Source organism: Ochotona princeps, chromosome 7 (genome assembly GCF_030435755.1).
Source record: "Ochotona princeps isolate mOchPri1 chromosome 7, mOchPri1.hap1, whole genome shotgun sequence".
NCBI lineage: Eukaryota > Metazoa > Chordata > Mammalia > Lagomorpha > Ochotonidae > Ochotona > Ochotona princeps.
Genome location: NC_080838.1, coordinates 65,803,195 through 65,817,480, shown reverse-complemented (window position 1 = coordinate 65,817,480; position 14,286 = coordinate 65,803,195). Strand labels below are relative to the sequence as shown.

The following is a 14,286-nucleotide window of genomic DNA, read 5'->3' as shown; positions in this document are numbered from 1 at the left end:
GAGCAACACTTGAAATATGAATCTAACCATTTCTGGAAAAAAAATAACTTCTAAGCAGATATAGGTATTGAAACAACTCCATGAAAAACAGCAGCTTGTGGAAAGCAGTCCAGATGGAAGTGATAGTAAGACATACATAGGAGTTGAGTTGCCTTTCTTGGTCCAAATACATCCAATTGTATAAGTTAAATATATTCAATTCTTTGGACAATTCTTTAACAAATCAGTGACTGAATGAAAATGAAACTACTAACCGAAGACTTAAACTCCCACTTTTTGTGAAGCTGTACCTCATTTGTAACAAACACAAACATGCACAGGTATCTTCTGGGGCAACTGGGCAAGAATGGAGTAGGGATGATCAGTCTCAAAGAGGAATCTAGAATAACAAACTCAAATATCCTACATATGTCATCTGGAAACTCAGGTGACATTTTCATGTATGTCAACGCCGTGACTCACACACAAAGCTCGTGTTGTTTCTCTGTGTCCTTTACTCTTTCCTGGCATCACAGAGGGAAAAAAAATCTGTTTCCATGTATTAAATCCACTGATGTAGCCTACAGAGTTCTCAGAGGTGAGGTGACTGCTGCAGGTCCTGTTGTTGTTGTTGCAAGAGAATCTTGGCTGCAGGATGGCAACAAACCTAGAAAGTACTGAGGCCTCGAACTCAGGTTTGGGACTGTGAGGACAGAGGCTGAGCAGGGCCCCCTGCAGCTGAATCCTTTGCTGTTGTGCTGAAAGGCAGCTGGAAACAAAGAGATGAGAGGTGCTCAGCAGGATAAGATGTTTGTGAGAATAAGTGAGTTTATTTTCCAGTTGAGTAGTATTAGAGAGATGTCTTCAGTTTTGCCACAGAAGCCTTTGGCTTTTCTTCTACTACAAAGTAAAGTATAAAGATTTTAACCCACTAATCCTCTTTGAACTCCTCCACGGACCCTCTGTTCAATCCCTGTTGACTTCCTGGATTGGCTAATTCTTTGACCAATTCTGGCCAGTCATGCCTTCTCACTGTTTTGCTAACATTACACTTCACTGGTTCATTCCTAAATGGCTGCAATAGCCAGGGCTGCACTAGGCCAAAGCCAGGAACCAGAAACTCCATCAGGGTTCAAGCACTGGATGCAGGGGTTCAACAACTTGATCCATCATCTGCTGCCTGGGTATTGTGGTGGAGAGCTGCACTGGAAATGGAGCAGCTGGGAATTGAACCAGCCCTCATATGGGATATTGGCACTGAAGGCTACAACATCGACCCATGCTTCAGTATCTTGACAGAGTTCTCTTCTTGTTGTTGCTGGTATTACTGTGCATTTAGGTGTCACCGGGTGCATTTGTCCTGCCCACTTCTTCTGAGGTAGTTGCACATTGTGTTCAGAGAAGTCTTCCCAGATGTCTCTGAGGAGAATTTGAATATACAGATGGTCTATCCAAACAGAGATGTCACTGTACAACCTGTGCCTCAAGACACAACCAAATTACATGGGAACCCTGCTCAAGTGAAAGGCCTGCAGGTCTGCATTTTGACTAGCCTCAGTCCAGGTACCACAGTTTGAGTACCAAGGTATTGAACTTCTCAATAGTTCTGTGACCTAGAGAGAAAACCTGGCTTAATGACAGAATCAAGAAAAAAACTTCCCCCATGGCTTCTCATTTCCCTCAATTTTTATTTATCTGACCATAAATTTTTATTTATCTGTCTAGATAAAGACATCTGTGAGAGTTATCTTAAGCATAAGACCTTCGCATTTTAGTCCTGAAGCTATTGTTCAAATGTCTTTTCCCTGGATTCAAAGTTTTGTATTATCCTATTGCAGAACACATCATGGGGTATATTCCAAGCAACAGAGGGTTGCCTAACCACCTAGCCTTTCCTGGGACAGACTGCTTCAAAACTTCCTTAATGTAAGTACAGAACCTTGGATGTTAAAGGACAGAAATGAGATTTTAGGATTGTCCTGGAGTTAGCTCTTGACCAGATGACCCTGTTTTAACAAATGCTGATTCAGGAATGTTCTATCTCTAATTAGAACTTCCTTCCAGGTGTCTTTGTCTCTATGGTTATACTCAGCATCACTCGTTTTTGCTCTGCTAGCCAGTTAACCAGTTAATCTTGTTGTTTCATTCCATTTTTCATGAACATTTAAAAAAAATAAAATTATATATATGAAACGCATGAAATGTTCTCCCTTTATATAATAAAACAGTAAAACTTACATAATATGTGGTTTAAAAGGCAGACAGCATCAGAATGGCAAAGCATCAGAAAGTGAGAATTTCCACCTGTTTCACTCCCCAAAATGGCTACAGTAGCCAAATCTGGGCCACACTGAAGCCAGGAACCAGGAATGCCAGCCTAGTCTCCTACATGGGTAGCATAGACCCAAATTCCTGGACCATTTCTCATTACTTTCCCTGGTGTTTTAGTAGGAAGTTGCACCTGAAGTGGAGCAGCTAGGACTAGAACCTGCACTGATATGAGATGCCAGCCTTGTAAGCAGTGATTTACCCCACTGTGTCAGAACACTGGCCCCTTTGTGAACTTTTTAAGTCCCCTTTTAATGTACTCCTAGCAGAAGCAGATGAAAAGCACCTACAGTGAGTCCCAAGATCAGACTGTGCAAGAGTGAGATGACTGGCACATCACCAGAAATTGGCCATCTGCAAAAGAAGAGGGAATGTGACTGCCTGCCAACCAATTAAAGTGATCAAAATCATGCTATTAAGAATTAGGAATGAATTAATCAACAAATTAACACATATAAGACAAAGAAAGCCGTGGAGTTGCTTTGCTTTGTATTGGAAAATACATATTTGGGGCAAGATGGTATTCAGATACAGGCAGATAGTGTGTGTGTGTGCATTTCAGTGAGTATATGTGTGTGAGTGCATGTGTAGGCATGTGTGTGTGTGAATGAGTACGTGTGTGTGTGCTATGTGTGAGTCAGAGAGGGTAACACTGAAGCAAAAGAAAGGGTAACTGTGATGTTTGATCAAGATCTAGGTTTCAGAGAGGTAGTGACAGAGATTCAAATTTGTGTGTAAGTGTGGGTTTTGGAGCAGAAGGCAGCAAAACACCGATGATGGATGGACAAATGGTGATAGGCGAGTGGATGCATGAGTATAACACTCCAGTTATATTGATTGCTTTCATTCTCCAAACAATCCTTTGAAATTAGCATAATTTTTGTGTGAAAACTGGTAAATATGAGGCACAAAGAGGATAAGTGGCCTGTCCAGAATCATTGACCAGGTGCCCACACTTTGTACTGCTAACTGCTCGTGTACGATTCTATGGAACAGCCAAAGGCACATACCTCACAGATCTCCCTTCAAGAAATAACTCACCACGGCCAGCGCAATGGCATAATAGGCTAAGCCTCTGGCCACAGCACCAGCATCCCATTTGAGTGTCGGCTTGAGTGTCAGAGGCTCCACTTCCAACCCAGCTCCCTGCCTGTTGCCTAGGTAAGCAGCTGAGGACAACCCAAAGCCTTGGGACTCTGCACCCACATGGGAGACCCAGAAGAAGCTCCTGGCTCCTGGCTTCACATGAGCCCAACTCCAGCCACTACAGCCTTTTGGGGAATAAACCAGCAGATGGAAGATGTCTCTCCACTCTCTGTAACTCTCTCTTTCAAATAAAAATATAATAAATCTTTTAAAACTTTAAGCAAGTAACTCTTGGACAGGTTTTCATTGTACACTGAAGTCTCCACTTGGAGAGCTTGCATCCTGTAATAGAGCATGTATTGCAAGTCCAAACTCCACTTCTCCACTCCAGCTGCTCTCTAAGGTGCCTGGGAAGGCAGTGGAAGACGGCTCAAGCCCTCGGGTCTGTCCCATCCAGGTAGAGAGACCCAGATGGAGATCCTGGATCAGGCTGACACTACCCAGGCTATTGCAGATGTTTGGGAGTAAACAGGGGAATGGGAGATCACTCTGTCTAGGTCATTGTCTTTGAAATATGTAAATTTTAAATGAAAATTAATTAAATAACAACCACAAATTACTGACTAATTCAGTGGCAAGGTATGTAAAAAGCTGAGTGTCTGCAGTTATTAATCCCTTCAGAGTTGAAATATATATATATATATATTTCTTTATTTTTACCTGAAGAGAGATTTACAGAGAAGACACGAAGACACGAAGATCTTCCATCTGCTGGCTCACTCCCCAAATGGCCACAATGGCCAGGGCTAAGATGAACTGAAGTCAGGAGCCAGGAGCTTCTTCCAGGCCTTCAGGTGCAGGGTCCAAAGGCTTAGGCCATCTTCTACTGCTTTCCCAGGCCACAATCAGGGAGCTGGATAGAAAGTGGAACAGCCAGTGCATGAACCAGCATGCATATTGTATGTTGACGCTTGCAGGAGGACAATTAGCCTATTGAGCCACTACACAGTCTCCAGTTTTGGAATTTTTATCAGAGACCCTCTGTTTCTGAGACACTCTGGCCAGTGACCTCATGAGACACTAGTAATAAGATCTGAAATTCCTACCTGTTGTGGGGTTCCTCTATGGGCCAATATTTCCCTTTGTAAGGAATGTATTTTATGTATTAGAAAGAGAGAAATAAGCAAAAGATCATCCACTGCTTTACCCTCTAGTAACCAATAGCCCAAAGCTGGGAACTCCCAGTTCAAATCCCCTTGTATGAATGGCAGGGACCCAGGCACTCAAGCTGTCATAGCCACCTCCCAGAGTGGACCTTTATGAAGAACCGGAAGCAGGACCAGAGCCAAGACTGCAGCGCAGGCACTGGGACACAGGATGGGACCCCAAGCAGCATTTGAGCTGCTGTGCCAACCCCTTGACTCCAGGGTCAGTCTTCTTTCCAAAACTCAACAGACTAGAGGATTAGCATGGCAATCCTGTCTCCTCCCTCTCCCCCATGCTCCTTTTGATCACAGAAGTTGTTTTGAACAAACTCGGTTTGCTCTGAAGCCCTTACCAGCATCCACTTTATGGAGAAGCCAGCAGGCTCCAGTTGACCTCAAGCATTCCTAGTGCCCAAATCTGGAAGCACATGTAGCCTTCTTTTGAGTGTTGATAAGGGCTGAATCCAGACAAAATGACTGAAGTATTGAGAAATTAGCTTGCATGTAAACATAAGGAGCTTTCTGACTATCTAGAACTGCTAGCCAGTGATCAGGCTACCTGAAGAGGAGTGCCTTCCCTATCACTTCAGCCATCACAGCCTATCAGGGAACTACATGTTGTATGAAGATTACATGGCGTGATTACCCTGCACTCCCATACATGCTGGAGCACCTGGCATGCTCAACATCCACAGTGCTAATGGATAAGCAAAGCACCAAACTGTTGAGAAGTTAAGACAACCAAGACCAATTCTTCAGTGTATCTGTCTCTGATTTGATGCACTCATACCTGTCTACCCCAGAGCAGTTCAGGGTTCATAGTCGAGTCTGTTCATTGTCTATATGCTTTATTTCTTAATCAATAGCTGCTATCCTGTAAGTTAAGGCTGTGGGCTGATTACCCTCATGGACTATTTATTTGATGGGACCAGAACCAAACCTCACATGTGCCTTTGTTAAACAGACTAACACGAGCCTCAACATTTGGTAACTTCCTAAAGACTCCTTCCCCTAACACATGGTTCTCCCAACAGTAACTTGCAGACCACAGCCAAAAGATTCTGTTCCTCAGAGCCATGGCCTCTGTCCCTTCCTTGAGACATAAGCACACCAAGCTGAGGACACATGCCGGCTTTCTCCAAGACTTTCATGGTGGTCAGACTACACAAGTAACCACATACTTCAGAGAATCAAATAAGAGGTGGAAAAGAGAGGCAGGAAACACTGTAGCATAATCAGCATCAGACCCTGTATATAACAGGTGTGCAAATATTTACTGAGCACCTGCCAGGGACTAGGCTGTTTTGCAGGTGCTGGGGATAGAGTCATGTGCCCAACAGTGTCCCTAACATCATGGAACACACACACACACACACACACACACACACACACACACACACACTGGAGAAGCCGTTCTCAAGGGCTCTTCATCAATACAAGCTACCAAAGCTCCAATCACCAACAGCGACCCTAAACAGAGTGCCTTAGAACCTCTAAATTGGGGCGTTTTCCTCCCTCTGTCCTCACATATCTGCAGCATCCCTGGCACTTGGGAGTTTACATGTTCCACAAACCATTTACTATGTTTATAGTACTCAGAAGCATATTCATAAAGTTTGTAAGAAGAGGTTTTTTTTTTTCTTAAAAAAAGCAAGCTCAGCAATATTTGGGGGGTTTTAAAACTGATGATGCAGCTGACCTACTGGAGACAAAGGCAGTGGGAGGGCCCTCGGAGATATGAATAAATAGGAGGCTCCGGGATGGAAACCCACAGCGTGGACCTAAGGCTGCAGAGGGAACTACACCAGCAGGCAGAATGAGGCTCGCCCCCGCATCTCTGCTGCTCACACTGCTGGTCAGCAGCCTCCCTCCAGCCCATGGTGAGAACTTTCACTTGTGCCTTCCCTGTCCTTTAAACAGAAACTGTCTTCAGCCATTTCAAGAAGGAAGTCTCCCCAAAGGGGGAAAAATTGCTCAGTGGCTTCTAGATCGTTAAAAGGCAAGGTGCTTAAGGATTAACTCTTAGAAATGGACAGTATTTGTATTGTTAGAATTTTTCTTCTTACAAGGAGGCTATGTTGGGAGTCCAATGTCCCTGTGGCTTATATTTGTTTTGTATGTTGCTGGTCTTCTTCAGATTCAGCTCCTATACAGCTAGTTCTATACGTGTCTGGCCGACTGGTTCTGCCTGTTAAAGCTTCACCCTCTGGCCAATCACTTTCAAAGGTTTAAAGATTGATTTCAACCAGTCCCTTGAAGTGAACATCTTAATGCAATTCCTGTGGTTACATCGGATGCCAGGCACCACATGGACAGGAGGGAGAAAGCAGTCTGTACAGCAGCAGACTTGCAAGCCTGCGTGGAGCAGCCACGGGTGCAGATAAACGTTCAGGTGAAGGGGAAGGTTTGTAGACTGCCGGAGGTATAAACGTGTGTACTCTGCTCAGGGAGAGGGCAGACTTTGTTCCTAAAAAGCAGATTCTTTTTCCCATTTACTACGTTGTTTTCTGTGTTGCTTTCGTTTCTCAGTTGTCTACTCCTTGTGAAGTTTTCCCATTGCTGTTTGCATAGTTTGCTATGAGTAAGTCCTCACCTTCCGAGCTTCAGCTTGGACCCCAGGGTCATACGAGGGAACTTCAGAAAGTCCAGGGGAAATAGAACTCAAAGCTACATTTATTTTGGTTGCAAGTAAATCCTTCAAACCCATGGCTATCCATGGCCTTTGGAGACATCATGAAGAACACGTATTATTAACACTTGCGCATGGATTTCAAATTTATTTGCACTAACGTAGCATCTTTTAATATCAATTTCTCACAAGCTTTGAAATGGCTCTCATACAATATTTGTCATTTTAGTTTTATTTACTTGTTTCCTTATTAAATGCTGTGAAAATCTGACTAGGCACTATGGATAAAGGAGATGCAATACATTTTTTAAAAATTGGATTTTATTAAAATACATGTGAGAGATTACTTATAAAAATATCCAATGATAATAATTTTTATAGATAAAATATTCCTAAATGTTTTGTTACTGGTTTTTGTTTGGTAATGATTTGCAACTGAGGGGAAGATCAATGTGTTGTGTAAAAATGATAAAATACTTTTAACATTTTTAACAACTGGTAGTGTCACTGAACCCACCAACACAGCCCTACCATCAGGTCATGGCCTGGGTTTGTTTGAGCTGGGAGTGAAGACCAGTTGATCCCATGCTACATTAATTATTACCGAGTAGCACTTTTTATACATTATTATACAGACAATATCCTGAGTACCCATAGAAGGCTACCACAAATTTCAGTCAGTGCTATATTTTATAGAAGCTAATTTTTTAAAAAGATTTTGTTAGAAAATGTTTGCAAATAGTCAAACTGGGACAGATCTATGCAAATTAAAGGCATATGGATGGGAGTGCTGACTTGAAATGTTTAAATCTTCAACTGCCCAGTATGGAAGATAAAGAATGAGCAGATGTATTCAGATGTATTGCTGTACAGCACGTTAAGCTGTGCGTGGGAGGCCTCCATCCCCTATCAGAGTACCTGCTACTCTACCTCCAACCTAGATTTCTGCTAACGTGAATCTTGGGAGGCAGCAGGTGATTGGCTTAACCACCTGAATCCCTGTCACTCTGGTGGGAGACCTAGAAGTTCAAGACTCCTGCCTACAGCCTGGCCTGCCCTGAGCTGGTCAGCAATTTGAGGAATAAATCTGTGGCTGAAAGAACTGTGTTTCTCTATCTCCCTTTGCTCTTGCTCTCTCTGCCTTTCAAATAAATGAATGAACATTTTTTTAAAAGAAATATAATATATTCTCTGAACTGATTATATACCAAAGGGATCAAAACAACTGACCATGTTCACAGGTCTGCTGGAGTTCCTCAACACAGACATGAAGTGTGAATGTGTGAGAGAGACTTCAGTCTTCATCCCTATACGCCTCATTGATCGGCTTCAAATCGTGCCTCCTGGCAATGGTTGCCCAAGGAAAGAAGTCAGGTAAGGTGCAAAAAGAAAATTATGATTTGTTTCCTAATGGAAATTAGATCAAATTCTGCTTTTCGTGTTTTACTCAAGAATCTCCAAGCAACTCAAGTGTAGCTTCAAAAACTTCAAATGAACAAGAATTTGCAATATTTAACTTAGTCATGAGCAATATAAGAGCATTTGGGTCAACAACAGACCACATACGGTCCCCTTAAATCTGTATTATCTAATGACACTATAGTTGTCTTAGTTCATGGGAGTTTACTCTACAATGCTATCACAACGCATTTCTCAGAACATGTCCCAAGCAACAAACAACTCATGACTGTGTGTACTTAGCAGTAGCTCTGAGCTAGGTAGGTGCTTTGCAAACATGATTTTCCTTTGACAACCCTAGCAAGGCACGTGTATTGTTATCATTCCTTGACAGACTTAAAAAGTGAAGTTTAGGGAGGGTAACTGACTGCCCAGTTGACACCATTAGAAAGAGATGGAGCTAGGACACCCCACAGGTTTTCCCATTCCAAAGCCTCTTTCTCAACATATTGTTTTCATCTGTTAGCTCTTCCCAAAGACATGTTTGGACTTTTTGAAATTTGTAAGCAGCTGTTTTTTTGTTTGTCACATTTTGATATCAGTACTTTGGACCTTGGACTGGTTGTCCTCAGCTTCTGTTTTTGTTGTTAGGAAAAAAAACTATATAGATCAATATTTTTTAAAAAGGTTTATATTTTCACTATCATGTATGCCAGTGAAAGTTTTCACCAAGCAATAATTGTTACCCTGAAATTCAGAGATGTGAAGTTTGGCCATAACATATTTAGGAGCCATTTTTCAGGCTGTACAGAAAACTGTGAATACTTTAAATTAAATTTCCTCGGTCTTGACTCAACTGTCTCATCTCTCAGCCAAGGGAAGTAAAGCAGTCTAATTTTCTGTTTTAATAGCCATCATTTTAATCTGATGTAGAAAATGAAAGTTTCACATTGTTAGAAGGTCACACACCAGTCAGGAATGAAATCATAGTTGAGTCTTGGTCATAAATCTACTGTGGACTCAAAAGCCAAACTATAGGGTTCACCAGAGAACCCAAATCTCCCATGACCTTTGACCACCCAGAGATGCAGTTACAATGGTAGAATTCCCAAATCAGGTGGGAGAGTCTTGCTACTCATAATTTTATATCTCAGATGAATGTGTGTTATTTGCAGTCACAACCATCCACAGGAAAGTCTCAGTTTTCTACCAGCTAGGAAACTTCACTTGCCTTCCGCAGGTAGAGCACTGACTCAACACCTGTCTAGTATTCAGGTCATGCTTCTGGAAATCACTGTGGCTTCTGGAATCGAACATCCTTCCTTTGAACTGAACTTTATTATATTACGTTGTGCAATCTTGGACAAATTATTCAAATGCTCTAAGCCTCAAGTTCCTCCTCAGAAAGAGAATAATAGTTCCTCTAACACATGACCTTTTTTCAAAGATGAATTGAACTAATTCTATGTTACCTGCTAGGCACAGTGCCTGACATGGTCTAAGGGCTTGATAAATACTAACTATTAATTATCGTTTTCACCTATACTACTGCTTAATTTCTTAGGCCAGGCAAAGTCTTGCTAACTGGTGATTCAACAAGACACAGATGTCACTTTGAAGCAATCAGCTCTGCAATACACATTAAAACTTATTGAATAGAGGTGCAGTGGGGGCCTTATGAAGTGCCTGGTGGAATCCCCTCACTCCTTCACCCCTATGAGTCCTTTTAGCAATAGTTTCTCAGTAGATGGGGAACCTGGTTCAAGGCTTCAGGGGACTGTGGGTAGGTTTCCTCCTATCTGACTAACTAAGGGAAGGAGCTCAGAGCCTCCTGAGGCTCTGAGGGAGGGGAGGGCAGGGCTGGCCAGGATGTGGCAGCGGCTCCAGCTCCAGTCTCCTGCTTCGGGTTGGAGGTGGCTCTAGACCCGGGCAGGGGAAGGAGGCATGGGCCTACACACAGGTGCTGCATGGCGCCGCTGGAGCATGAGCTGAATCACAGGCTAGGCCTAGGGTCTCCGCAGAGAGGGGCCTCAGCAGCATCCCCCACCCTGCCAGCCTGCCCCCACCCCAGGCACCACCATGTTAATAAATGTCACTGACCCACAGCAATCCTACCTACGAGGCACACTCTTGAGGGTCTGGGAAAAGCCGGAATCACAACTGGACCCCCTTATTGCCAAAAGCAGCTGCGTTTATACCCTTCTCTCTGTTGCCTTTTTCTCCGTTGGTCTTAGCTTTTCTCCCTGCTTTTCTAGCCCTCTGCTGCTTTTCGCCCTGTACTTCTCCTCGTAGGCCTTATTGCTTGTGTACCCCTCTCTGCAGCTTTTCCCCGTTCTTGTCCCTGTACTTTTCTCTCCATAGGTCTTACTGCTTTTGTAGCCCCTCTCTGCTTTTTCTCCCCATATGCCTTAGCTTTTCCACCCGAAGATCTTAGCTTTTCTACCCCTTTCTGCTGCCCCGTTCTCCTTCCGTCCATCGTTATTCTCCCTGTCTTTTTCCTCCTCGTCCATCTTATTGCTTTTAGCGGCTGCTTTAATACCGCTCTCCACCAATCACTTCTCCCACTGGGTCCACTTGGCACTACCTGATAGGCCAGTAGCAATGACATAATCGCAGCAAGAGCATCAGCCTATCCCTGTGACTTCCTATTCACCTGCTGGTGAGACCAACCCCGCCTCCTGGCCCTGGGCCCGCCGCCATCCTGCCACAGCCTTTCCTATTCCAGGGAGCAGCTTCAGCACCCCGCTCCCCACAAATAAATAATAAAAATTTTAAAATACAAAGTAATTCATTGAATATTTTTCAGATAAAAGATAGTTGAGAGTGTTTTTGCATTACCGATTTTGTTCTACCAAGCTCAGGAAACAAGCACATGCTAGAGAGACTATGATATGACATTAGAGGTGAAGCCACCTTGAAGTAGCAATTTGGGCCTTCCCCCAGTTCATACCACGTTATTGACAAAACCCAAACTTGGGACATTTGAGCTTTGCATTCTGTTTTAGCAGCTCACACCTGTTGAGTCCCAAATGGTTTTCCTATTCATTAGACCCCATGCTACATATCACTTGTGCCATACTCCGAACTGCCCAGCCCCAATTTCACACCCAAACCTTCTATTGTTAAAAGTACAACTTGGCAGCTTGCCTGGTGGTGCAGTTGGTTAAGACGCCACATGAGATACCACTTACTATGTGGTTGCTGGTGTCTTGACTGCTCCATTTCTGATCCAGCTCCATGCTGATGTGCTTGGGAAGGCAGCACAGGATGGTTTAAGTGCTTGGGGCCCCGGCCACCCACAGGGGAGACCCTGACTTTGGTCTGGCCTGGCCTTGGCTGTCCTTGCTGTTTGAGAGTAAACACTGGGATGGAAGATCATTCTCTTTGTCCCTCCCTCTCTCTTTAGAACTGCCATTCAAATAAGCAAATCAATCATTTTTTAAAATGAAGTGCTGCATTTCTATTTTTTTAAAAAGTGTAACAGTGACTAAAATGTAACACTATTTGTTGTCTGTTTTTCTCCAGACTTTGGCTGAAGACTAAGGTAGTTGTGTGTGTGAAACCTCAAGCCAAATGGCTCCAGAAGCTCATACAATTGCTGCAGAAGTAAGTCCATCACACCAACTACTTCCAATTTGTACTGAAGGGTTTCCTTTCTTGGGTGGCTAAGATTGACTAGTTAAGGTGTATATGATGTTTCTTAAACAAAGGCTATTTTGTTTGGATACAGTAGGAGAGACTCCTTCTATTCTTGTTCAGTTTATGGAATCAGAAGCCCAAATGCGCAATATAATCTTGATTGATATCTCCAGGGGCAAGTCACAGTTTCTTGTGAGTATTTCTCTAACCATCATTTTGTTTTTGTTTTTGTTTCACAGGAAAAACATGTTTTCAACTCCACCAGCCCCAGTGACTAAGAATATCACCGAGTAACCTAAGTGTCCCCACTGAGCATACCTGCATTGCCCTCTGCTCTGGATTGTAGTCTGTGTTGGGCCAAATCTTGTTCCAGAAAGAAGACCTCCCTGTAAAAATGAGTGTGAGGCTGTATGTAAGAATAACAGAAGTGGATGGACCAAACCCAAGCTTCTTCCCACACAACACCCTCCCTCATGCTTGAAGCTTATAACATCTTCATCAGGGAGGGGAGTGTCTCTGCAAACTGTTGTTGAGTTGCCAACTGTATCAGTTCTTTTGATAATGCTATGTATCTGTTGTTTAATTGAAACTTTCCTGGAGGGAATGAGCATGTATACCTCAAACCAAAACATGATCAATGTCTTTCAATCATTTTATATTAAAAAATGATCAATGTCTTTTAATCCTTTTATACCCAAACTCAAAAGGCTGCCTGGAAAGTGATCCACATGCTGGACCATTGTGTTTAAAAACTCACTGTTGGGGTGCATACTTGATCTCATGATTAGACGCCCTCATCCCCGTGCCTGGGTTCATACCTATCTCAGTCCCTGAGACCCTATTGCTAATAGATACTAGGAGGTAGCATAGCTGGCTCAAGTGATTGGATTCCTGCTACCCACAAAGGAGACCCAAATTCAGTTCTTTGATCCTGGATTTAGCCCCAAGCCAACAGCAGCTGTTGCAGGCATTTGAGGAACAAATCGCTGTATCAGAAATGGAAGCTCTCTTTCTCTTTGTGTCTCTGTCTTTCAAATGAATAAGTCTTTTTAAATCAAAATAAAATAGCACTGTTGAGGATATTATGCACTCTATTTCTTATGTATTTATTTATTTATTTGATGGCAATTACAGGGTTGACCAGGGTGGGAAGGATCGAGGATCAGGAAAAGTGGGTGAAATCATTGTTTCTTAATTCTCCACTTCTTCTTATCTCTGAGAAAAGGGGAAAGATAAAAGGGGAAGCCATACCTGGTCTCCCAAATGTCCCAGTAGCCAGGGATGGGGAACCGCTACCTGATGTCAACCCACGGTCCTGCTATAGTACTTGTTCTGAGGGTCCTGAAATGCTGTTGATTTTGCTGATCCAAAGTTGAGGCAAACCTGTCCGAATGACCATTGGCTGCCGTAGTGAACCTCAAGTCTCCATTCACCCTGATTTTTCTTGTCATCATTTGCTGGGGCAGTTGTCCAATTTGCTCTGTTCTCCCTCCTCTGCCATGGTACAAAACGGACTGCCATAGTCTCCATTTGCATCAGACTCTGCATCACAGCTACACCTTCTTTACTGGTGGGTAAAACCAAGGAGCAAGGCCAGGTGACATGAACCTCATTGGATTCCCTGTCCCCAGGACTCATGAACCTGGCACCCACCTTGTATGTGGGTCTCAGGACCTGGGCCAGATGACTCAAACCCTGCCAAATCCAACACCTCAGGTGCTCACAGAACCAGCACCCACTGCTCCAGCAGGCCAAGGGACCAGGGCCAGGCAATCCGAGCCCCACTGGATCCCCCATCCCCAGGCTCATAATCCTGTCACCCACCTCACAGGGAGGCCCCAAAGCCCAGGCCAGGCAACCCGAGCCCTGCAGAATCCCCTGACCCCAGGGCTCATGAGCCCGGCAACTACCTTACAGGTGGACCAAGGGACCTGGACCAGTAAACCCAAGCCCCGCTGTATCCCCCACCCTTGGGGCTCACAAACCCAGCATCCAATGTTCAGGTGGGCCAAGGGACCCAGG

At 43.7% G+C, this 14,286-nt stretch overlaps 1 protein-coding gene across 1 annotated transcript; it reads left to right on the top strand.

Annotated features, from left to right (window-relative positions):
* The first annotated feature begins 6,353 nt into the window (after nucleotides 1-6,353).
* Nucleotides 6,354-13,284, top strand: CXCL13 (C-X-C motif chemokine ligand 13). The gene is made up of 4 exons (XM_004596219.2): nucleotides 6,354-6,478; nucleotides 8,469-8,601; nucleotides 12,151-12,231; nucleotides 12,504-13,284. Exons 1-4 carry the CDS (start codon nucleotides 6,415-6,417, stop codon nucleotides 12,556-12,558), a joined length of 333 nt encoding a protein of 110 aa, XP_004596276.1. The 5' UTR covers nucleotides 6,354-6,414; the 3' UTR covers nucleotides 12,559-13,284.
* The last annotated feature ends 1,002 nt before the right edge of the window (nucleotides 13,285-14,286 follow it).